Source organism: Rhinoderma darwinii, chromosome 1 (assembly GCF_050947455.1).
Source record: "Rhinoderma darwinii isolate aRhiDar2 chromosome 1, aRhiDar2.hap1, whole genome shotgun sequence".
NCBI lineage: Eukaryota > Metazoa > Chordata > Amphibia > Anura > Rhinodermatidae > Rhinoderma > Rhinoderma darwinii.
The window spans coordinates 83,902,578-83,929,186 of NC_134687.1; the positions used below are offsets into that span (position 1 = coordinate 83,902,578).

The following is a 26,609-nucleotide window of genomic DNA, read 5'->3' on the forward strand; positions in this document are numbered from 1 at the left end:
GTGGTTTTTATTCAGTAACAGTATGGGGGTATTATTCAGTCACTCTGTGGTTATGGTGTGGTGGCAGTGGCGTAACTATAGGGGTCGCAGCGGTCACAATTGCAACCGGGACCCGAAGCCAGAGGGGCCCATGGCCGCCCACACCAAATTGAAAGTTACTATATGTAATAAACTACACAGACCCCCGTTACGATACACCGTGTTCCAAATTATTATGCACATTGGATTTAAGTGTCAAACATTTAATTATTAGTTTTTCAATTAAACTCATGGATGGTATTGTGTCTTAGGGCTCTTTGGATCATGGTAATCAATCTCAGACACCTCTGATAATTAGTTTGCCAGGTGTGCCCAATCAAAGGAAAACTACTTAAGAAGGACATTCCACATGATTAAGCAGGCCACAGGTTTCAAGCAATATGGGAAAGAAAAAGGATCTCTCTGCTGCCGAAAAGCATGAAATAGTGCAATACCTTGGACAAGGTATGAAAACATTGGATATTTCAAGAAAACTTAAGCGTGATCATCGTACTGTGAAAAGATTTGTGGCTGATTCAGAGCACAGACGGGTTTGTTCAGATAAAGGCATAATGAGGAAGGTTTCTGCCAGACAAATTAATAAGATTCGGAAAGCAGCTGCTAAAATGCCATTGCAAAGCAGCAAACAGGTATTTGAAGCCGCTGGTGCCTCTGGAGTCCCGCTCAGCTCAAGGTGTAGGATTCTCCAGAGGTTTGCAAGTGTGCATAAAGCTATTATTCGGCCACCCCTAAACAATGCTCAGAAGCAGAAACGGTTGCAGTGGGCTCAGAAATACATGAAGACTAATTTTCAAACCGTGTTGTTTACTGATGAGTGCCGTGCAACCCTGGATGGTCCAGATGGATGGAGTAGTGGATGGTTGGTGAATGGCCACCATATTCCAACAAGGCTGGGACGTCAGCAAGGAGGTGGCGGAGTCATGTTTTGGGCTGGAATCATGGGGAGAGAGCTGGTAGGCCCCTTTAGGGTCCCTGACAGTGTGAAAATGACCTCTGCAAAGTACGTAGAGTTTATGACTGACCACTTTTTCTTCCGTGGTACAAAAAGAAGAACCGTGCCTTCCGTAGCAAAATTATCTTCATGCATGACAATGCACCATCTCATGCTGCAAAGAATACCTCTGTGTCATTGGCTGCTATGGGCATAAAAGGAGAGAAACTCATGGTATGCCCACCATGTTCCCCTGACCTCAACCCTATAGAGAACCTTTGGAGCATCCTCAAGCAAAATATCTATGAGGGTGGGAGGCAGTTCACATCAAAACAGAAGCTCTGGGAGGCTATTCTGACATCCTGCAAAGATATTCAAGCTGAAACTGTCCAAATACTCACAAATTCAATGGATGCAAGAATTGTGAAGGTGATATCAAAGAAGGGATCCTATGTTAACATGTAATTTGGCCTGCTAAGTTTTTTTTTATTGAAAGAGCTTTTGATTTCTGTAAATATGACCTCCTGATGCTGCAAATTCAACAAATTACCATTTTAGTTCTCTTTACAACCTTTAAAATGTTTTGATCTCTGTTGTGCATAAACATCTCCGTTGAGAGGTTACCCGACGGAAACCTCAGACGAAAGGGCAGCGGTGATGTGAACAGGCCCTTACTAATGTTTTTTTTTGTGTATTTGTTTTTTTTACAGGTTCGGTCGTTGGACTACGTCGGATTCGTGGACTACTTCGATGACTACTTTTTATTATCAATAAAATGGTTAACGAGGGTGGTGTGGGTTTTCTTTATTTCAACAAACCTGTTTTTTCTATGTCTTCGTATTTTTTGGAAACTTTATTACTACCGCCTTATTAATAGCTGCTGGCTGATTGACAGCGTCCATTACTAAGGGGCTTAGTGTTAGCCGATGCAGAGGCTAACACTAACCCCCTTTATTACCCCGGTACCCGCCACCAGGGGTGCCGGGAAGAGCCGGGTACGATCCAGTACCCGACAATCTGTAGTGACGGTCGGGCACTGGGGCGGCCGCAGGCTGCTGTTATTAGTCTGGGAAATGCCAAACACAGTGGCCCTTACCACCCTGGTAATGCCAGGCTGCTGCTGCTGTTGCTGCAGCAAAAATGGGGGGGACCCCACGTCATTTTTTAAATAAATAATTGGAAAGAACGATGTGGGGTTCCCCCTCTTCACGTCTAACATTAAACCTCGCCTTAGTAATGGATGTTGTCAGTCAGCGGCCATTACTATGGGGGTAGCAATAACGCTTAGAAAAATACAAACACATAGAAAATATTTTATTGAAATAAAAATCCCACACAACCCTCATTATCCATTTTATTGAGAATTTAAAAAACGCCGTTATCGAAGTAGTCCTCGAATCTGAAGTAGTCCAACAACCGAACCTGTAAAAAACACAAACACACAAAAATAATTAGTAACACATAACTAAGCAAAACAATTATTATTCTTACCTTTCCTGGGTCCATCGCTGAAGCCGCAATGTCAGCGAGCTGAGACCTATATCTAAGCCTATCATGAGTGATACTGTCTGCTGAGCCACTGTATCTAATCCCATCATGTGTGATACTGTCTGCTGGGCCTTATATCTAATCCTATCGTGTGATACCGTCTGCTGAGCCACTGTATCTAATCCCATCATGTGTGATACTGTCTGCTGGGCCTTATATCTAATCCTATCGTGTGATACCGTCTGCTGAGCCACTGTATCTAATCCTACCCATATCTATAGGGTCGTAGTGCTATAGTTATGCTGTCTCCTATATACACATGTACCCCCAAAAAAGTGTGTGTGCGTGTATGTATTGGGGCTATTTCCCCTGGCGGTTCAAGACCTTAGTGACGCCCCTGGCTGCTAGTGCTGCATTGTTGGGTCACTTAGGAGACCCAGCGATGCAGCTGAAGGCTGCGGGCCGTCGACCTTGAGAAGTTTGGGGGGGGGGGGGGAGAGAACCTTTGCATCTGGGCCCATGAGCCTTTAGCTATGCTCTGTGTGGTGGTCTTATTCAGTCATATGTGGTTATGGTGTGGCATTATTATTCAGTATAGGGATGCACGATGCATCGAAACTTCGATACTGTGCATCCCCTAACGGTTTGATACCGTTATTTCATGTATTTCGATACTAAGCTGTGCGGCCACACAGCTTAGCATTGTAACACATGAATGTATGAGAGCGGGGCTGCGGCTGTGTAATACAGCCATTGCCCTGCTCCTGAGTCCTAGCAAGTGCGCGCCGTCAGGATGATGTGATGCGGCCAGCGCTGCACCAATGAGCAGCGGCACTGCAAAACACCCCCATGTTCTTTCTTCAGTGCCTGAACCGCCGCTCATTAGTGCAGCGCCGGTCGAATCTCCTGTCAGGTGCGGGGCAATGGCTGTATTACACAGCCGCAGCCCCGCTCTATAACGGCGAAGATCAGAGAAACCTCTCATCTCCGCCGTTATTCCCCTGAATGCTGCGATCAAAGCTGACTGCAGCATTCAGGGGAAAATGAGAAGAGGGGATGCCCCTTGGAACGCGTCACAGGTATCCCTGTGATGCGATTGAGGGACATACCATATATGGGCAGACAGCCCAGTTTCTATTGAAGGACCACAGGGATGTCTTACTATATTTCCTGTTGTTAGGGCATACTTAGGTATGTCCTAACAACTGTCTGTGTACTATCCGTACACAGGCTAATGTACTGTAATATAGATATATGCCAGTACATTAAAGTTTAAAAATAAAGTAAAAACGAAGTAATGTTAAATAAAAAAAAAAATACACGTACAACTTTTTAAAATAAGTCTCAATACATAAAACATACACATTTGGTATTGGTGCGGCCGTAATAACCTGCACAGCAATTTTTTTGCGTCATTTATGATGTGTACCATGTAAAAAATGAAATAAAAACTGCTTTCTTTCACTTAGGCCGGATTCACACGAGCGTGTGCGTTTTGCGCACGCAAAAAACGCCGCGTTTTGCGTGCGCAAAAGGCACTTAACCTCACCATATGGTGTTTCATCACCATATGATTCGCGGCTGCGTGCTTTTCGCGCAGTCGCCATCATTATGACACTCCGTTTGGATGTTTGTAAACAGAAAAGCACGTTTTCTGTTTTCATTCATTCTTTCACAGCTGTTGCACGAATCACGCGCGTCCCACGGAAGTGCTTCCGTGTGGCATGCATGATTTTCACGCACCCATTGACTTCAATGGGTGCGTGATGCGCGAAATACGCACAAAGAACGGACATGTCGTGAGTTTTTCGCAGCGGACTCACGCAACTGTCTGCACGGCCCCATAGACTAATATAGGTCCGTGCGACACGCGTGAAAATCACGCGCGTTGCACGGACGTATATCCCATTCGTCTGAATAAGCAATTATTGTGAGGCACGAGGTGTAATGAATTTAACCTCCATGTGCCTCTCATTAATAGTAATTAACCCCATCATGTACCTTACACATTAACCCATTATGACTGAGAAACATGATGGGGTTAATTGCTATTAATGTGAGGCACATTCAAAATTCATCAAACCTCGTGCTTCACATCACTAAATGGAAGAACTTTTTTTTTAATTTATTTTTTATTACTGTTGGCAAAGTATCGTTTTGGTATCGAAATCGCAATACTACGCAAAGTATCGGTATCGAAGTCCAAATCCTGGTATCGTGACATCCCTAATTCAGTAGCAGTATGGGGGTATTATTCAGTCACTATGTGGTTATGGTGTGGAGGTATTATTCAGTAACAGTATAGGGGTATTAATCAGTCACTCTGGTTATGATGTGGCGGTATTATTCAGTCACTATGTGGTTATGATGTGGCGGTATTATTCAGTAACATTATAGGGGTATTATTCAGTCACTATGTGGTTATGGTATGGAGGAATTATTCAGTAGCAGTATGGGGGTATTATTCAGTCACTATGTGGTTATGGTGTGGTGGTATTATTCAGTAACAGTATGGGGGTATTATTCAGTAACATTATAGGGGTATTATTCAGTCACTATGTGGATAGGTGGTGTGGTGGTATTATTCAGTCACTATGTGGTTATGATGTGGCGGTATTATTCAGTAACATTATAGGGGTATTATTCAGTATGTGGTTATGGTGTGGTGCTATTATTCAGTAGCAGTATGGGGGTATTATTCAGTCACTATGTGGTTATGGTGTGGTGGTATTATTCAGTAACAGTATGGGGGTATTATTCAGTAACATTATAGGGGTATTATTCAGTCACTATGTGGATAGGTGGTGTGGTGGTATTATTCAGTCACTATGTGGTTATGATGTGGCAGTATTATTCACTAACATTATAGGGGTATCATTCAGTCACTATGTGGTTATGGTGTGGTGCTATTATTCCGTAACAGTATGGGGGTATTATTCAGTCACTATGTGGTTATGGTGTGGTAGTATTATTCAGTCACTATGTGGTTATGGTGTGGTGGTATTATTCAGTAACTGTATGGGGGTATTATTCAGTCACTGTGGTCATAATGTGGTGTTATTATTCAGTAACCGTATGGGGGTATTATTCAGTCACTATGTGGTTATGAGGTGGCGGTATTATTCAGTAACAGTATGGGGGTATTATTCAGTCACTCTTGTTATGATGTGGCGGTATTATTCAGTCACTCTTGTTATGATGTGGCGGTATTATTTGGGCCTTTTAATGCATTATTATTATTGGTCTTATTATAGTGAGTTGTGTTCAGTAACAGTATGCAGGTAATATTTTATCTGGTATAGTTCTATGATTTAATAACTGTATATGTATATAGATAATTTTTTTGTGTGAGGGGGGGGGCATATGCTTTGGGGCTTACAGCACTCCTGGACGCGCTAGAAGTCAGTGATGCAGTTCTCTGCACATCGCCTTCTGAATTGACTGCATTATTGATACACTAAGATGATGAGGGTTCTGACTGACATTTATCCATGTATTCATGCGTTGAATGATGTAGCTGTATTTATTCGGGTGTCATTTCATTAAATTAAATAGTGATGCACTTGGAATCACCACCTTTGTGGTATCTGCCAGCACTAAATTCAGTACATGAGCAAAGCACCAGACATGGATTTGGCCTGGTGACTCTGCTGACAACCACGCAGAAAACCCTCTATATTGTCCTTGCATGTTTGCAGATCCATCTGTAGAATTGGCAATACAATGTTTTATGTCTATTTTGCATGACTGGAGAACTCCTAGGAATTTCCCCGAAATGAGAGATAATGGGCTTCAGACACAAGCAATGGAAGAATAGAGCAAACACTTGCTCAAATTTGGTGAAAGATCCACAACTGACAAAAAGCTTGTAATAGTTCTTCTTGGTGTGGTTTACATGCATTAATTTATAATTTATGTTTTAATAAATTACTTTTTAAGGGGTTATCCAGGACTTTAAAATTGATGGCCTGTTCTTATGATAGGCCATCAATATCAGATCGGTGGGGGTCTGACTCATGGCACCCCTGCCGATCAGCTGTTTGAAGGTGCCTTCATTGTTTATCAGGCACAGATCTGTCGTTTTAATAGAGTAGCAGCTGTACCTGGTATTACATCTCAGAGCAGCTCAGTCCCAGTCAAGTCAATCCAAACCTTCTCATAACCTACAAGCTGACAAACATATTTCACATTCACCACATCGCAAGTGGGCCTGTGTTCAATCAGGGACTGAAATTCAGGCCTGGCATTTGATAGAAGTGCTCCCTTAATCCCTAATATTTTTTTTAATGCTGCCAAACTCTCCATCAACAGCTTACATATCGGCCAGCACCTATAAATACCTGCTCTTAATTGCCCGACTCAACAACTCAAATATGTTACTTATTTTATCTCCTTTCTCCCTCACCAGCCTCTTCAGAGTACTTGCTTCATGCCATGTAATTAAGGGTTTAAGCTGAAACGCTATGAAATATCCAAGGAAGAAGGGCAATGCCATTCCCCCCCCCCCCCACTCACTGGTCTCCATAAATTTTTTTGCTTCATTCTCACCCTCTTCCTGCCCCAGATTAAGTCATTCAATATAGTTTCTATTAATTTTAATATTTTTTCATTAATCCAGACCGGGCTGGCAGCTAAGACACAGAGTATTTGTGGTTGTAGGATCATTTTGACCAATGCCATCCTGTCTGCCCTAGATAATAGCATCTTGTGCCAAGTAGAGATTCTGGACCATATTTTAGCAAGAAGAGGCATAATATTTAAGGGTATAAAGTTCTCAATGTCTGCATTGATTTTGATACCTAGATATTCAGAATGTTGAGTTGATTGCAAAATCTTGAGTTTATTCAAGGTTAGCCAAAATTATCTAGAGGAAGGAGCGTAGATTTAATCCAATTGCTACTCAATCCAGAAAATCTTCCAAAGTCCTCTATTGCATGTATAGTCTTAGGCACAGTCTTTTCTGAATGGCTCAAACATAGTCATATATGTCATCTGCGTAAAGTAGAACTTTATCCCCCCTCCCTCTGCTGCCGAAGCCCACTATATCCTTTCTGCTTCTTAACCAAACTGCTAGTGGCTCTATAAACATAGCAAACCGCAGCGAGGAGAAGGGGGCATCCCTGTCGAGGACCACGAGTCAGACAGAAAGGGGCTCGAAGTCCACCATTAAGTCTCACTCTTGCACTTGGTCCTACATGAATATTCCTTACCATGTCAATATATTCCTGGCTCAGATCAAACTTTTCCAACACTTTCCATAGGTATGCCTACTCCACCCTGTTAAACGCCTTGGTAGCATCAAACAACAGGATGGAACGGGCCCCACCTTCACCCAACTGTATGTTTCCAAACAACCTACCAAGATTATCATTTATATTTCTTCCTGGGATAAATCCACTTTGGTCAGGGTGTATAATTGATGAAATTACCTTAGTCAACCTCATTGCCAATGCTTTAGCATGTATTTTTTTCATCCGTATTACGTGAAATTGGTCTATATGACTACTTTTCTATCAGATCTTTACCTTTTTTTTTAATATAACAGCAATAATGGCCTCATTCATTGACAATGGGAGACCCTCCTCCTTATCCGACCCCTTGATGGTTTCCAATAGTAAGGGAATAACTCCTTACTGTATTTTCTATATATCTCAAACGGGAGACCATCAGACCCTGGGGATGTATTCCCAGAGAAAGGTCTAACAGCCTCCCTAAGATCCTCTACTGTTAAGTGGGCTTCCAAGATTTTCCTCTGTTCTTCTGTTAAAGTAGGGACTTTTATCCCATCAAGAAAATGACTTAATTCTGCATCACTAACTCCCCCTTATATAAATCTGAATAGAAGTCGTGAAATTCCCTCATTTTTCTTCCGGCTCCTGAGAGATTCTAAACCAAATATTTCTAACTTGTAACTTCCCCACAGTGAAGTATGGTGGTGGTAAATTTCTTACATGGGGATGTATGAACGCTAAGGGCATGGCCAGACGTGGCGGAATTGCTCTGGAATTCAGCTGCAGCCAGTCCACTGTGGAAATCCGCAGCAGACTGTTTCTCCATTGGTTTCCACACCTTTTTAGTTAGGTTCGTGCACACGTGGCGGAAAACTCCGCTGCGGACCTTAGGCTGCGGTGCGGAATTTGGTGCCCGCAGCATACACTGGCTGTTGCGGACGTGTAGCGGACTTGTTGCGGAATTTCTCCATTGACTTCAATGGAGATTCAAAATTCCACAATGAAATCCGCAGATGTTATGTGTGTTGCGTTGCGGTTTTACAAACAGGATATTTCATCATTCTGGCTGGACCTATGTATTTCTAGGTCTATAGCCAGACTGAGATGAAATGGTTTAAAAGACAGCAGGAAGTACTCTTCACCTGAATACGCAACGGCTAATCCGCATCAATTTACTGCACATTTTAGGCAAAGCCGCAACAGAATCTGCAACGCAGATTATGTGCGGCATTGATGCGGACAGTGTCGGCAGAAATACGCCACGTCTGGCCATGCCCTAAAGGTGTTGGGGGATTGTACTTCATCAATGGCACGATTTCCCAGAAATACAGCAAAATCACAAAAGGAGAAGATTCTGCACACCTTGTGACGTGAAGTACGAAGTACTTTATTATCTTGGCAATGCCCCCAAAAATTCTTTCAAGGCCACTGCATCCTTAACCCTTTGAGGACCAGGCTAGTGTCCCTTTTTTTTATCACCGCCTTCCCAGAGCCATTATTTTTTTTATTTATTCAGTCATCATAGATGTATGAGGGCTTGTTTTTTTTTGTGTTATGAGTTGTAGTCTTTAATTGCACCATTTAATGTACCATAAAATGTACTAAGAAACATAAAAAAAAATTATGTTGTGCTCTGATGAGAAAAACAAACAAACCAGCAATATATATATATATATATAGATTTTTTTTTTCCAGCGTTGACCTTGTGGTAAAAATGACAGGGCTTAACAGAAGAACAAAGATAGCAGAGCAGAGGACCTTCATTAGGCATCTGGCTGCCATGAGAAACCTATTAGCACCCCGCAATAGCGTCGCAGCCAATGGGATAAGAGAGCAAGCCCCCTTTTGTTCAATGGCTTAGATGCTGCAGTCGCTATGGATCTAACTGGTTAAACGGCTGGGATTAGAGTTATGTCCGATCCTGGTCACTAGGTTATATAAGCTGAACTGGTTAACTGGCCTAAGTAGCGCGGTCGCTGTTTTTTTTTTTTCCTCTCTTTCTTTTTTGGGGCCCCCTGTTGTGTTGGCTCCGTATATGCTAATTTGCTGTAGTTAGCCACCGGGATGGATCTAGCTTCCCTACCTACCAATCAGCATGAGGCAGCTTGAGGGTAGTTCACACCCTGTGGGCTAGCTACAGCAAACTACCATAGAGGTAGCCAACACAGATCACATCGTATTCTGCCTTGGTGAACTTTATCCCAATTACCAGTGCTGGGGCTGCTTACGTCTTGTGTGGGCAACATTTGTTTCTAGATATGCAAATCATATAAAAAGAAATGTAAAGATTTTTAGATACAGTACATCCTGATTATCAAAAACCATTTTTGGCAACAATTTTAACTTAACCTGGTAACTAGAAAGGTCTACATTAAATGGATCACAAATGGTCAATACATGCAGAAATGTTCTTTTTAAAGAGGAACTTTGTCACCATTAGGTCTTATTATGCCAGAGTTTATTTACCCAACATTACTGCATAATACATAAAGAAAAAAATAAATATATAAGCCATCATTTTGGCCAAAAAAAAAAAAAAAGAAACAAACTTTGCCAGTTCATATAGATATTTTCTGGTCTGTTCCTAGTATAGTATAATCAAAAGGTGATGTTACTCAAACGCAGACTGGAACACTTGTTGTCCTATTTTGATGTATGCTTCTCTCTCCTCATCAGTCATGAAGGACACAAGCCCTGGATTTTGACTGACCTCACTATACACATGGGGTTGTCCACCAACCATGACCACTGGGTCATCAGCTTCAGCCTCTTCCTCCTGCTCTGTGCTGCTCATAGGTTTTCCCACTGCTGGCTTTGTGCGCTTTTTTTCTTCATCGGACTCACTGGTATCGCTTTCAGAATCACTTTTGGTAATTTGCTTGACTATTGGACCAGATACGGATTTCATTTCATGAATTAAGAGAGTCTTTATCACTTCATTGTCAGCACGAGTGTCCTTCTTATTGGCATTTTCATCCACATCCTCTGGTTCTTCAGGTGCTGCGAATATAGTCACATACAGTATTAGAGCATTGTATATCACTTACAGAAAAGAATAATCAAGAAAATTGATCAAAGATGAGATTATTGTGTTGAGAGAACTAATCCGACCCCGGCTTTCATGTTCTAACACGAACTAGACAACCATGTCACATTATGGTAGACTGCCAAGGACCACCTCAAAAGTTTAATGGAAGTAAAAGACAAGTGGGCCTAGAAAGACTGCGGTTGGATTGACCCATCCTGCTCACACAATATATAGGTGATAGACGCATTAACTTACGAAATTTAATATTATAGTCAGAAATAAATTTACCATACTGTGCTCTATACAGTCTAATTTAATGCTTTTGGAATATAATCACCAAGAACATGATAGGACTTTATATTTAGACACAATATTCGCAGATCGTAATCATATAACCAAGTTGAACAGAGACTATTTTTGTAAAGCTACATCTTCCCAATCCCTGTATAAAGGTGCGGGTGACTTCAGGAGTTTTTTTGCAATACTCACGGACATCGGCCTCAATTTCTTCATGCGCTTCATTCGCAGTCACAGTACTTTCCTTCATCCAAATTGGCTGTTCCTTCCCCTTCTTTTCTTTTACCTTTTTAAGCTCAGGCTCGCGGACATTAATGGTCACATTTTGGACATACATATTGTCCATAGATGAAGTTCTGTTAGCCCATCTCCCCTGGTTCCCTTGCAGATCAATTGGCATGTCAGACCTCTGTTCACAGCTAAAGTAAATAGGCTTGAATTATGAAGAGCAGCCACCAGACATCGGTTAAGATAATTTAGTTAAATAAAAACAATGGAGTGTAGTTATGACAATAAGTTCCTAGAACTTGCAAGAAACACTTCAATTCTCTGAGGGCTGCTACACAACAGAAGCATATATTTCACAAGGTTAAGTCATTTTTTGAATATTTGTTCCTCAAATCTCTACAATTTAGTTTATTCTAGTGAAAAATAACTGCGTAATTATTGCTGCTGCCAATGTGCACTAAAATTCTTAACTCTCTATTAAAAGGAGTTCAGTCTACTATTTAAATGGACACTAGATTAGCAGAAGTTGTCTGAAAAGTTAATCATATACAGTGAAGGAAATAAGTATTTGATCCCTTGCTGATTTTGTAAGTTTGCCCACTGTCAAAGTCATGAACAGCCTAGAATTTTTAGGCTAGGTTAATTTTACCAGTGAGAGATAGATTATATAAAAAAAAAAAAAAGAAAATCACATTGTCAAAATTATATATATTTATTTGCATTGTGCACAGAGAAATAAGTATTTGATCCCCTACCAACCATTAAGAGTTCAGTCTCCTCCAGACCAGTTACACACTCCAAAACAACTTGGTGCCTGCATTAAAGACAGCTGTCTTAAATGGTCACCTGTATAAAAGACTCCTGTCCACAGACTCAATTAATCAGTCTAACTCTAACCTCTACAACATGGGCAAGACCAAAGAGCTTTCTAAGGATGTCAGGGACAAGATCATAGACCTGCGCAAGGCTGGAATGGGCTACAAAACCATAAGTAAGATGCTGGGTGAGAAGGAGACAACTGTTGGTGCAATAGTAAGAAAATGGTAGACATACAAAATGACTGTCAGGCCTCATTTACACGAGCGTAATATACGCGCGTGCGACGCGCGTGCTTTTCACGCGTGTCGTACGCACCTATATTACTCTATGGGGCAGTTTAGACGATGCGTGAATTTTGCGCAGCGTGAGTGCGTTGCGTAAAACTCACGACATGTTCTATAATCGTGCGTTTTTCACGCAACACGCACCCATTGAAGTCAATGGGTGCGTGAAAACAATGCATGCCACACGGACGCTACTGCGTTGCATGCGCGAAAATCACGCAAGAGCTGTCAAAAGGATGAATAAGAAAAGCACCACGTGCTTTTCTGTTTACAAACATCCAAACGGAGTGTCAAATTAGAGATGAGCGCACCGAACTTCACCGGGTTCGGCCGAACTCGTTTTGACCGAACCCGGCAAAAAATGTTCGGGTACGCGACGTCAGGAGACGGTCACTGCCCACGGTGCTCAAAGACTTAAACTGTTTCAGCACCATGGACAGTGACTTTCGATCACAATATACATATACGTGTAAAAAAAAAAAAGAAGTTCGGACTTACCGATAAGTCCCGGCTCCTTCCTCCAGTCCGACCTCCCGGGATGACAATTCAGGCCAAGTGACAGCTGCAGCCAATCACAGGCCAAGCACAGGCTGCAGCCAATCACAGGCTGCAGCGGTCTCATGGCCTGCCGCGTCATCCTGGGAGGTGGGGCCGGATGACAAGAGAGGGACGCGTCACCAAGGCAACGGCCGGGAGACCGGACTGGAGGAAGCAGGCAGTTAATGGTAAGTTTGAACGTCTTTTTTTATTCACAGGTTGGTGTATATTGTGATCGGCATTCACTGTCGAGGGTGCTGAAAGAGTTACTGCCGATCAGTTAGCTCTTTCAGCACCTTGGACAGTGACGGGTGTCGACTACCTCATCTCTATGATGGCGGCTGCGTGAAAATCACGCAGCCGCGCATCATACACGGATGACACACGGAGCTGTCAAATGCCTTTTGCGCGCGCAAAACGCAGCGTTTTTTGCGCGCGCAAAACGCACACGCTCGTGTAAATCAGGCCTCAATCGACATCGATCTGGGGCTCAATGCAAAATCTCACCTTGTGGGGTATCCTTGATCCTGAGGAAGGTGAGAGCTCAGCCGAAAACTACACGAGGGAACTTGTTAATGATCTCAAGGCAGCTGGGACCACAGTCACCAAGAAAACCATTGGTAACACATTACGCCGTAATGGATTAAAATCCTGCAGTGCCCACAAGGTCCCCCTGTTCAAGAAGGCACATGTACAGGCCCGTCTGAAGTTTGCAAAAGAACATCTGGATGATTCTGAGAGTGATTGGGAGAAGGTGCTGTGGTCAGATGAGACTAAAATTGAGCTCTTTGGCATTAACTCAACTCGCCGTGTTTGGAGGAAGAGAAATGCTGCCTATGACCCAAAGAACACCATCCCCACTGTCAAGCATGGAGGTGGAAACATTATGTTTTGGGGGTGTTTCTCTGCTAAGGGCACAGGACTACTTCACCGCATCAATGGGAGAATGGATGGAGCCATGTACCGTCAAATCCTGAGTGACAACCTCCTTCCCTCCACCAGGACATTAATAATGGCTCGTGGGCTGGGTCTTCCAGCACGACAACTACCCGAAACATACAGCCAAGGCAACAAAGGAGTGGCTCAAAAAGAAGCACATTAAGGTCATGGAGTGGCCTAGCCAGTCTCCAGACCTTAATCCCATCGAAAACTTATGGAGGGAGCTGAAGATCCGAGTTGCCAAGCGACAGCCTTGAAATCTTAATGATTTACAGATGATCTGCAAGAGGAGTGGGCCAAAATTCCATCTAACATGTGTGCAAACCTCATCATCAACTACTAAAAATGTCTGACTGCTGTGCTTGCCAACAAGGGTTTTGCCACCAAGTATTAAGTCTTGTTTGCCAAAGGGATCAAATGCTTATTTCTCTGTGCACAATGCAAATAAATATATATAATTTTGACAATGTGATTTTTTTTTTTTTATATAATCTATCTCTCACTGGTAAAATTAACCTAGCCTAAAAATTCTAGACTGTTCATGTCTTTGACAGTGGGCAAACTTACAAAATCAGCAAGGGATCAAATACTTATTTCCTTCACTGTACCTGATATAGATCAACTTTGTAATGTACTTACTGATAAAATGGAGTTGTTTTATGTATGCAAATTGTGTGTGAAGTTACTGCCACTAGGTGTCTCCCTTCCGAGAGAAAGAGAGGCGCTGCCCATACAAGTCTATGGAGAGGGGAGTAGTACCAGGAGGGAGGGAGGAAAGATGAGACAAACAAACATGCAGCAGCTTCTGTTAAGTGTTATATGTCACCCCGGTGCTGAATTCTCAGCTACACTGCTCATTACTGCTGTATGATCCCCTCCATGCTGCAGCATCCATTAAATGCGAACTCCCCATCCCCAAAGTGCACACCAGGGGGCCAAAACCAGGGCACACCAGGGGGCTGAGCCCAGTCATTTAAAATATGTGAATAAGATGCCCAGCTTATCCTTAAGGGTTTATTCACATATCACGCTTTGACCCAATTTTCGCACAACCGCAGCAGTTTGCTGCAAGTTTGCAAAAATCATAGGACCACGACGTGTGAATAGACCATTAGAGAAAGTGGTAAATGATACAGAAAGTCAAGGCAGACACATTATGGTCACCCTCCACTCCTTGATGAGCCACCGTCACTAATATTTGTTGCCCACACGTAATACAATTAATTTATAGTTAATAGGAGCACACCGGAAGTGTTTGTCCCAAAGAGTCAATTTAGCAGTTGCAAAGCTGTCAAGAAGCTTTGTAATTCCATCTAACAATTCTTTCCTGACCAGAAGGATGGATAGATGGACAGAAAGGGCTTTTTTTTGCTTTCCTGTTGTAAAGGATCTGCCAGACACAGCTTCTGTGTCGACGCCCGTGGGTAATCAGTCTGCACCTGCCCCTAAGTCTGAGAGAGTGACACGATCTTCTACCAGTCAAGCTGGGAGGCTGAGGAGTGGGACAGCCTATCACAGCCTGGCCAGACTGAGATAGCTCCCGCCCTCTGTCTATTTATACCTGCATTTCCTGCTCCTCCTTTGCCTGTGATTCTTTTCTGTTTCCTGGCTCTGCTACGATTATGGACCTTGCTTAATTTTTGACCCTGGCTTTACTGACTACGCTCCTGCTCTGCGATTTGTACCTCGTGCACTCCTGGTTTGACTCGGCTCGTTCACTACTCTTGTTGCTCATTGTGTTGCCGTGGGCAACTGCCCCATTTCCCTTAGCTTCTGTGTACCCTTGTCTGTTTGTCTGTCATGCACTTATTGAGCGTAGGGACCGTCGCCCAGTTGTAGGCCGTCGCCTAGGACGGGCCGTTGCAAGTAGGCAGGGACTGAGTGGCGGGTAGATTAGGGCTCACCTGTCTATCTCCCTACCCAGTCATTACACCTGTGCTGCTGGGGAGAGGCAGAATCTCCTTCTCCTCTGGCAGCTGACAATATAACCCCTTCTTATTTTCCCTGCAGATAGGCAACATGGGATGGGATACAGCGTAGTGAAGATTTCCACAGTTTGGATTCCCTTAGAAGCCAAAATCAATATAATGATATAAAACAAAGACCGAATGGGCATTTGCAGCATTCTTATCTGATGTGAGGATGCAGAGCTTTACAGTCCTAACAAGCTGAAAAGGAGTCTCCTCAGCTATTACGCCAGGCTACTGCAGAGGCTTTGCTCCTTCCCTGACAAGCAGGGCAGAAAGCCATTTGTTGGCTGCTCTACAGGGAACAGAGACCTGGCTAGGAGGAGATTGACTAAACAGTGTCCACCAGCACTCAGCTCATTAAGTGGACATGCACATTGCTGTACCCTTTGTACATACTATGTACCATATTTTTGGGATTATAAAAACGCATTGGACCATAAAACGCACCAATAATTTAAAGCATAAGAGAAAAAGTTTGTTTTCTACTGTACATGTTGTATGGGTAATATTAAGGCGAAACAGTGCCCCAATACAATGCCAGCCACAGTTCCCCAATATAATGCCATCCACAATGCCAGGTACAGTGCCCCAATACAATGACAGTCTCTGTGATACAACATATTGGCACCTATAGTGCCCTCACCCTCCCCTGAACTCACCAGATGTGTGGAGTGGTAGGGATTACTGGTTATTAATCTGCCTTGCTGCTGCTCGGTTTATAGGAGGGGGCATCGCTAGAAGGTCCTTACAGATCGAATAGTTACAGATTCCGCTTGACTTCTGCCATATACCCAGGTTTGAGGCATCCTCTTGGTCCACAGTCTCCTCAATGCCCTCCCTATTCCCTTTTTGTTTACGCCTCAATGCCCAACCCATTTACAATACAGGGATGATGAGATTTACATAAATACAGGGATCACAGAACGCAGTCTCCTTCATACACTGGCATCTGCCTGCATTCAGACTATTAGACGCACAAGAAGATTACAGAACAGTGTTTAGGTCAAAAAGTGTGTGTCTAATAGTCCGAAAAATCCGGTAAGTAAACATCAACTTCACTGGATCTTTTTATTTTTTTTTAACATGTAAATGGCAGACCATGTTAATTATTTATGATCTATACAACGAATATGATTATATTTAACGTGAGACAACCCCTTTAAAGTGATTAGTGGGTGTTATCGGACTACTTCTGCGTCTACAGACACACTGGCACACTTTTTGGTCTTTTACTTTGCGTTACCATTAGCTGGTATAGAAAAATCAAGATAATTTTTGTAAAATGATCAATGTGTCAGCTAACTTCTAGTCTGGCCTCCATCCTCTTGGTCCCGCTGAAAAGTCCAGACCCGAGTGTCCCAACCATCATTTGCCATTTATAGTACTGGTGTCCTCCTATATGGTAGAGAGGCCATTCGGCCCAATTAGTCACCTGGGCCGGGTGCAACCACAACTTTGGCACCCCTAAATTTAGATTCACATGCGATGTCCACAGAAAATAAAAGTAGCCTGTACTGACACCACTGTTAATTATATATGTACTGTGATATAAGTGTGTGAATTATCTTTTAGCTTTAACACCATGTTTATTACCCCTGTGTTGTGACATCACCACTATAACTATCCATGTGTTGTGACATCATTGTGTGTATTATCCTTGTATTATGATGACATGTTTATTATTGTGCTGTGATATTACTGTGTTTTTTTTTAGCCATAAGCTACAATGTCATTATGTTGATTATCCTTGTTCTGCGACATCACGGTCTACATTATTTCTATGCTGTGACATTAGGGGCGTAACTACCACTGTAGCAGCTATAGTGGCTGCTACGTGGCCCATGCACTAAAGGACCCGGCACCAGCTATTATCTATTGGATTGTATTGAAGAATAAATACCCCGAGGACCCAGTTTCTCTGCGTGTCAGGTGTCAGGGAGGCTTGTGTGAAATATTTTAAATCAGATCCTCTGTATCCAAATCCAACATTTACTTTCACCAATATTCTTCAGCTATTTGGAATGACTGCTTATCTGTTTGTTGTACCCTAAGAATTTTAGGAGGTTTGCACCATAAGTAGACTAGTTAATGCATTTGGAATAGTTTTGTTATATTAATATCTGGGATAATCTGGATATGAAAGTGCTGTGCTTTCAAGTATTTGGAAAGTAACAAATATATAAATAAATGCTTTCAACAATAGGAATAAATGTTACATTTTAGAGCGCTTCGCAAAACACAAGGGAAAATATCTGTAACCCTTATGAATAATTCCCTCACTAACTACTGGCGCAAAATTTGTGTATCTAATACTAAATTAATTTTCGGGTCTAAATTTATTTAGGGGCTCAGTCTGGAGTCTCCATTAATTTCTGGGTCTGGTGTCTGAATTTGCTTAGAGGTTTGAATTAGGTTTTGGGTCTTGTCTGCACAGTATACCGGCCACATTTGATAACATAGATAGAAATATTTAAATCTCTGGATGGGCACATATGGTGGGACAGTATGTCATACGGACACAGTGGTATTCTGTGCTTTTTTTCTTTACCACAACTCGGCTGCCAAGTGTGCCCTTAACCTAACCTTCACATAGAGCTGGCATATGCTCAGGATGGGGCGGGGGTATTCAAATGTTTGCTATGGGGCCAAACGATTTCTGGGGTATGCCTCTGGTGATTACCCCTCTGGATTATTGCACACCGTTAAAGAGTCAATTTCCCTAGCCCTGTATCTCTATGCCCTGGCTAAGGCAGAATGTCTTGGTGTTCTCCACTGGTGCCCAGCACCTGGGACGTATGCCCTGCCAGCCAACTCTTAGCGATGCCCCTGCAATACCTTTCCAATTACGGTATTTGTTATGCAAGTACTGTGAAGTCACTGGGTTTGTTTCTCCTATTTTGGGACATCACTTTGTCCATTATTCCTGTAGCCTTGATCATTGTGTGCATCCTGTATGGACCATCACTCCTGTGCTGTTACTTCACTACCTTGTGACATCACTGTGTTTATTATCCCTGTACTGTGACATCACTGTGTTTAGGATACCTGTGGTAGGATAGGATTGCGTGCATTATCCAGGATCTAGGACACAGCGTGTGAACATACTCATGGTTGAGTCAAAAACGTCTGAAAATACAGAGCTGTTTAAGGGAAAACAGCTCCTGATTTTCAGACGTTTGTTAACCCCTTCCTGACATTTGACGTATCCATACGCCAAAGTCGGGTAGGGGAAGTATGGAACGGGCTCACGGAGTGAACCCGCTCCATACGATGCGGGTGTCGGCTGTATGTGACAGCCGACACTTCAGAGTAACGAGCGACATCGCGCTCGATCAACTTGTTAAATTCTGTGGTCAATAGCAACCGCGGCATTTAAATAGTTAGAAAGAGGGGGACGACCCCCTCTAACAGCTCATCGCGCCCCCCCCGCAGCACAATCGTGGGGGGGGGGGCGATGGTTGCTATGGCTGCCTGGGGGCTTAATGAAGGCCCCCCATCTTTGTGCACCTATTAAGCCCTGCCAAAGGCAGGGCTTGATAGATGACTGTCAGAATCACGATATACTGCAATACATTAGTATTGCAGTATATCGTGCAAGCAATCTAACGATCGCTGGTTGAAGTCCTCTAGGGGGACTAATAAAAAAAAAAAAGTAAAAATTAGTTAAATAAAGTTGTTTTTGTGTGTTCAAAAAAATATATATATATTAAAAAAGTAAAAAAAAAACAAAACGTTTCCCATTGTCCCCCTAGAGCATAGTAAAAAAAGAAATAAACATAATTGGTATCGCCGCATCCGTAAAAGTCTGAACTATTACAATATATATCATTATTTAACCCGCACGGTGAACACCGTTAAAAAAAAATATATTAAAAAAAAATTGTAAAAACGCCAGAATCTCTATTTTTGGTCACCTCATCTCCAACAAAAAATGAAATATAAAGGGATCAAACAGTACACCAAAATGGTATTATTAAAAAACTACAGCTTATCCCGCAAACAATAAGCCCTCATACCACTTAGATCGATGGAAAAATTATGGCTCTCGGAATTTGGCGACACAAAATAAATGTTCTTTTTTACACTTATATATATTTGGTATCGCCGTAATCGTATGGACCCACAGAATAAAAGTTAACATGTTGTTTTAATTGTACAGTGAATTCTGTAAAAACGGCGCGAAAAAAACCATGGACGAATCAATGTTTTTTTTTTCATTTTCTACCCCACAAATAATTTTTTTCCCGTTTCCTAGTACATTATATGGCAAAATAAATGGTGCTACGAAAAACTACAACTCGTCCCGCAAAAAATCAAGCCCTCATTGGACTATATCGACGGAAAAATAAAGATGTTTTAGCTTTTGGAATGTGAGGAGGAAAAAACGAAAAATGAAAATCTGAAAAAGGGCTGCGGTGGGAAGGGGTTAAGCCACTCGAGATTTTCGCTGCGTTTTTGGAGCTTTTTTCAATAGGCAATGAAAAATCACCTCCAAAAACGTCCCAAGAAGAGACCTGCACTTCTTTTTCGCGGCCGTTTTTTTACACGGCCGTTTTTCAAAACAGTCCCGTAAAAAACCGCCCATCGGAACTGAACGCCGTTTTTCCCAGTGCAATCAATGGGCAGATGTTTGGAGGCATTCTGCTTCCAATTTTTCGGCCTGAAATAGGTCCGTAAATGGGCCGTGTGAACATACCCTAAGAGTTATCCCTTTGCGATGACATCAGTGTGTGCATTTTCAGGGGTGTAACTATATGTACTACAGATGGTATTGTAGGAATCACAATGGCAGGGGTGAAAGTGAGTAATGTACGGTCAATGCCATAAGACACTTACCTGTTTGCAAGCCCTGGGATATATGTTGGCTGTGGCTCCAACAGCTCACACGGGAGCACAATGTCTTCTGTCTCTTGGAGAAGCACAAAAATCGGTTCAATCTGCTCATTGAATTTAGCAAGTAATGTTCTGGCATCTCTTTTGGGGATTGATGAGAAGTCTTCTTCTACTTCAGCATTGCAATAAGTACAGCGAAAGAGCTCTGCACAAGGAAATAGAATGAAAGTATTAAAAATTATTTGCAACAATAACAGAAGGACATAGAATGCATTTGCTTGGAGTCGATGTAGTGCTCCAGAACATCTCAAATCTTGCACGGCAATAATATACTGTACACAAGAATATGGCGGGTTGTAAAGCCAGTGCACACAATGGAGTCAGGACCTAAATTCATAAAAAAAAGTGTGTCTAGTGTGTTCGAATGTATTAGTACCTGTATTGTACACACTGCAGTGTGTTCGGTCCGGGAAATGGGGCCGACATACGGATGTTATATCACGGACCAAACACGCTCGTGTGTGCGAGGCCTTAATGACAAAGAAAAAATGCCCAAAATTATGTTTAAAGGGTAACGAAACGTTTAACAAACTTCTGACATGTCATAGTAACCGGTCAGAAGTTTTGATTGGTGGGGGTCCGAGCACCGAGACCCCCACCAATCGCTAAAATGAAGCAGGAGAAGCGCTCGTGTGAGCGATTAGCAGCTTCATGTCTGTTCGGCTTTTTCCGGAAATAAATGTATCGTGTACGGGCTCAGACTTTCTATCGAGTCCGTACACGATACATTGATTTCTGGAAAAAACCGAATAGACACGAAGCGGTTCATTGCTCACACGAGTGCTTCAGCTGCTTCGTTTTAGCAATTGGTGGGGCTCTCAGTGCTCGGACCCCCACCAATCCAAACTTCTGACATGCCACTATGACATGTCAGAAGTTTGTTATACGTTTAGTTACACTTTAAACAGATAGGTCTTTTTTTTTCTGTAGACATTCCCTTTAAATTGAGGCACCACCTAATATAATTATTACCCAAATAGCTCTACCTATAGGGAAAAAAACAAAACAATGCATCACTTTGTGAATATGATTTCACAATTTATTACAAAAAAAGAAACTGCAGACTTCAAGAGCAAATATGACAAATACCTGAGAATGGGTCAAACAGCTGGTTCACCTCCAAGTCAGAGTAGGTGCTGAAACACCCAGGACACTTAAAAGAGGCTCTTATGGTGGATTCTCTCTCATCTGATTCAATCTTGCGCCGAACATGATCCAGTTTATACTTGACCACATCTACTAGCAATTTGTAATTGATGTAATAATAGTTGTGTTTGGTGCTCTTTCCATTGGCGCCAGTTTCTACACGCATGCGACACTTGATGATTTTATCAGCCTTTAAGGTGTTGAGGATCGCGCGGAGCTGCCGCTTTTCAAACTTCAGGAGCAGAGCAATGTCATCCTCCTTGACACAAGGATACCTGATGAGCACATCAAGGGTCAACGAATGTTCCAATCCATAAAATCCACGAACCGTGTACTTGGCCAGTCGTTTCAGGGCGGCAGGCACCTCAGACATTGTGTCTTGGTCTCCCATTGTGAAAGGGCAGCAGCCTACAGCCACAAAATAAGATAGAAGACACAGGGTTATATATTGAAACGTGGGTAATGGAGGCTGTGACGTAGATGTTTGTCTACACAATATGCATAATGAATTACCATGGGATCCACATCAGACCAGATTTAAATAGTGAATTTTTTTCTGATTTCATATGTTTGCAATAGAACATTAGTCGTTGTGCGGTGTATCATCTTCAAGCTGAATTCCCTGATGGTTCTTCAATCAAAAGCTAGCGCGGCAAACACTGGAAAGGGACTCTGGAGTGCACATGGCATTTATGATTTCAGCCCTTTGCATCATTCATTAAAGTGCGTGTTACGTCAGTGTCAGAAGCAGAGTTGGGAGTATAGATCATTGTAAAATAGAGATTAAAGTGATTGTTTAGAAAAAAATTTTTTACTTACGTTTTTAGGTGTTCACATATATCAGTTGTATCAACATCAGTTTTTTTTGTCTCTCAAGTGATTACAACGGATGCAAAAACTGATGCAAGAATGTATCAGTTAATAAATTGACCTGCGGTGCGGAATTTAATTCAACATGTCAGTTTATGCTGCTATTTTGCTGCGGTTTTTCTCTATTGAACTCAATGGGGATGTAAAAACCGCAACAGAAAGTCAAGTGTTGCGATCTTTGCGATTATGCCGCAAGAAAACCGCAACTCCGAAAAAAACCTCATACCCAGAACGCTCTCGTTCTTCCAGCAGTCTGGCCTCCTGGGATGATGTTTGGTCCCATGTGACCACTGAAGCCAATCACAAGCTGCAGCGTCGCATGGCCTGCAACGTCATCGTAGGAGGCCGGACTACGCGCAGAGAAGACGGAGGGGGTAAGTATGAGGGCTTTTTTCCGCAGCAGAAATTCAGTTCGAAAATACGCACCATAATGTGGTGCGGTTTTTCAAATGGAAGGGGCTGTGTGTTCCAGGTTGGATACGCTGCACAGTTTTTACACAGCGTATCCGACCTATGGGAACCCGGCCTTAGCGTAAGGACACACGCAGCCTAAACACTGGATTTCCGCAACAAGTTTAATTGTGGAAAATCAGCAGCGTATTACAGTAGTAGCAAAGTGGATAAGATTTGAACAAATCTCATCCACACACTCTGGAAAAAAATTTCAGAGAAAACTCTCATAAATTGACCTGCAGTGCGATTCATGGCAGTTCATCATTGCTCTTTTGTTGTGGGTTTTCCCCCATTGAATTCAAGTGGAAAGTAAAACCTGCAACAAACGTGGAAATCAGCTACTGATTTTCAGCCTTTTTTTATGCAAACTCGCAGCGTTTATTGTGGCGTTTTTAACAGCCGTTTTTTTAAGACATGCACTTCTTTTTCGCGGCTGTTTTTTTACATAGCCGTTTTGAAAAACGGCCACGTAAAAAACGGCCCCATCGGAACAGAACGCAGTTTTCCCATTGAAATCAACGGCCAGATGTTTGGAGGCGTTCTGCTTTCGATTTTTCAGCCGTGTTTTGGGATGTTTACGGCTTGAAAAATGGCTGAAAACACTCCGTGTGAACATACCCTGACTCATTCCTATTGAAGTGAGTGAGGCTGATCTGAAATACCAGACACCGCACGGACCGGAATGAAGCTGTATCTATAAGGGTATGTTCACGCGCGGAGTCAAAAACTTCTGAAAATACGGAGGTTTTCAAAGGAATACAGCTCCTGATTTTCAAACGTTTAAGCCACTCGCGATTTTCGCAACGTTTTTTACGGCCGTTTTTGGAGCGGTTTTCTACAGTCAATGGAAAACGGCTCCAAAAACGCCCCAAGAAGTGACCTGCACTTTTTTCGCAGCCGTTTTTTTTTACGCAGCCGTTTTTCAAAACAGCCGCATAAAATAACGCCCCGTCAGAACAGAACACTGTTTTTCCCATTGAAAACAATGGGCAGATGTTTGGAGGCGTCGTTGTTCCGATTTTTCGGCCGTTTTTCAGCCGTTTAAGGCCTGAAAAACATCCGAAAATAGGTTGTGTGAACATACACTAAGGCATCATTTACACGAGCACAATATACGCGCGTGCGACGTGCGTGCTTTTCACGCGTGTCGTACGTACCTATATTAGGTTATGGGGCAGTGCAGACAGTGCGTGAGTTTTGCGCAGCGTGAGTGCGTTGTGTAAAACTCACAACATGTCCTTTCTTTGTGCGCTGTTCGCGCATCGCGCACCCATTGAAGTCAATGGGTGCGTTAAAACCACGCATGCCGCACGGAAGCACTTCCGTGCGAACTGCGTCGTTCGCGCAACAGCTGTCAAACTCTGAATGTAAACAGAAAAGCACCACGTGCGGTTTACAAACATACACTGATGACACGCAGCTTTTAAGTTCCTTTTGCGCACACCAAACGCTGCATTTTTTGCGTGCGCAAAACGCACACGCTCGTGTAAATCAGGCCTAACTCTCAGGATTACATCTCAGAATTGCATAAATTTCAATTACCTATTAGTATTATCAGACACGCTCACTTTAACTACAGACGCACGCTAACAATAATCTGCAGGTAATTTTTAGGCCATGTTCACACGGGATGTGTTTAGGCTAAATAAACGAGACTGGTTTCAAGAGAAAACAGCCTTTGAAATCCAGGTGGTTTTGGAGCGGATTTTCAAGCAATTTTTTGGGTATGTTCACACGCACTAATTACGGACGTAATTCGGGCGTTTTTGCCCCGAATTACGTCCGAAAATAGCGCCTCAATAGCGCTGACAAACATCTGCCCATTGAAAGCAATGGGCAGACGTTTGTCTGTTCACACGAGGCGTAATTTACGTGCCGCTGTCAAATGACGGCGCGTAAATAGACGCTCGCGTCAAAGAAGTGACCTGTCACTTCTTTGGCCGTAATTGGAGCCGTTATTCATTGACTCCAATGAATAGCAGCGCCAATTACGTCCGTAATGGACGCGGCGTTTAAGCGCCTGCACATGCCGTTACGGCTGAAATTACGGGGATGTTTTCAGGCTGAAACATCCCCGTAATTTCAGCCGTTACGGACGCCCTCGTGTGAACATACCCTAAAGAACATTTTAAAGGGGAAATTGGAAAGATCAGCTTGTAAAACGCTTCAAGTGACATTTCACTGCTTTTCTACAAAACAGATGTTCACGAGGTGTTTAATTCAAGTATATTTCGGAGCGTAATAGCATTTAAAGCAACGAAACACGACTGAAATGATGCTGTCTGAACATAGCCTAATTCCTGCTCTGCAGACCTGTCAGCAGAACACAAGTTCCCGTTTATGGCAGTTTAGATTGTATAGATACAGGCGGGCGCTCAGAATGTGGGGGCTACATCTGCAGTATATCGGGGATAGCTTCACTTTCAGCTCATATAAAGCATTCAGAAACGTACCAGTTGTTTGCTGCCGTGTGTTCCTTACCTTTCTGTCTTTTAGGGCAGCGTGTTCCAGTCTCCACAGCTTTCACTCAGTGGTTAATGACACCTCCCTGCAAATTCATTATGAGAAACATTTATCAGCTGTGAACTTTGTCAGACATTATAGACTCGATTCACACATCGCGCGTCGCGGTCAAAATGTGTTTTTTTTTTTTTTAATGCTGCATAACTGCTGCCTTTTGCCCAAAACAAAAAACGTTTCTTTTTGTTGCAACCGCGGTACGAAAACGCATTTTGACTGCGATGTGTGAACTCATCCTTACAGTCCACTCACACGTTGCAGTTGAGGTACGGTTAGAAACTCATAAAAAAAAAACGCATCCAAAAACCGCATGTGTTCTTACTGTGAATTGGTGCATTTTCCGATGCGGTTGCGTTATTACTGCAACCCCATTGAAAAATGCACCAAAATGCAGTGTTCTTGGTAAGCATGATTTTTTTTTTCCTGAGTTTCGATTTTTGCGGCGTAATCACTGAGAAGTCGCAATACATGGCTTTATGTTGCGGGTTTTGCATCCCCATTGAATTTGCAACAGAAAATCAACGAAAACGCAGCATAAATCGATGTGGATTTAACCCCTTCCCGACATTTGCCGTACATGTACGTCATGGAAAGTACTGACTTCCCGCATCTTGCCGTACATGTACGCCAAATGTTTGGGACCGGCTCAGAAGCTGAGCCGGTGCCATCATCACCGGATCTCAGCTGTATCTTACAGCTGATATCCGGCTGTAACGGCGGGGACCGAAATTAGCTTCGATCCCCGCCATTAACGCCTTAAGTGCAGCGCTCAAACGCGATCGCTGCACTTAAGGTGTTTGCAGCTCATCGGAACCCCAGTAATGAAATTGCCGGGGTTCCGGTGGCTGCAATGGCAACCGGAGGCCTAATACTGGCCTCCCGGTCTGCCTAGCACCGAAGCCGGTCAAGATCTGCCCGGCGGCGGAGCCTGATCGG

General features: G+C 42.9%; 1 protein-coding gene across 1 annotated transcript; it reads right to left on the reverse strand.

Annotated features, from left to right (window-relative positions):
* Window positions 1–10,259: 10,259 nt before the first annotated feature.
* LOC142736105 (general transcription factor IIE subunit 1-like) lies at window positions 10,260–25,702 on the reverse strand. Its single transcript, XM_075849626.1, has 5 exons — window positions 25,635–25,702; window positions 21,774–22,238; window positions 20,628–20,829; window positions 11,207–11,433; window positions 10,260–10,689 (listed from the first exon to the last, which is right to left on the reverse strand). The coding sequence occupies exons 2-5, from the start codon at window positions 22,219–22,221 to the stop codon at window positions 10,301–10,303; spliced, it is 1,266 nt and encodes a 421-aa protein (XP_075705741.1). The 5' UTR covers window positions 22,222–22,238; window positions 25,635–25,702; the 3' UTR covers window positions 10,260–10,300.
* Window positions 25,703–26,609: the final 907 nt, after the last annotated feature.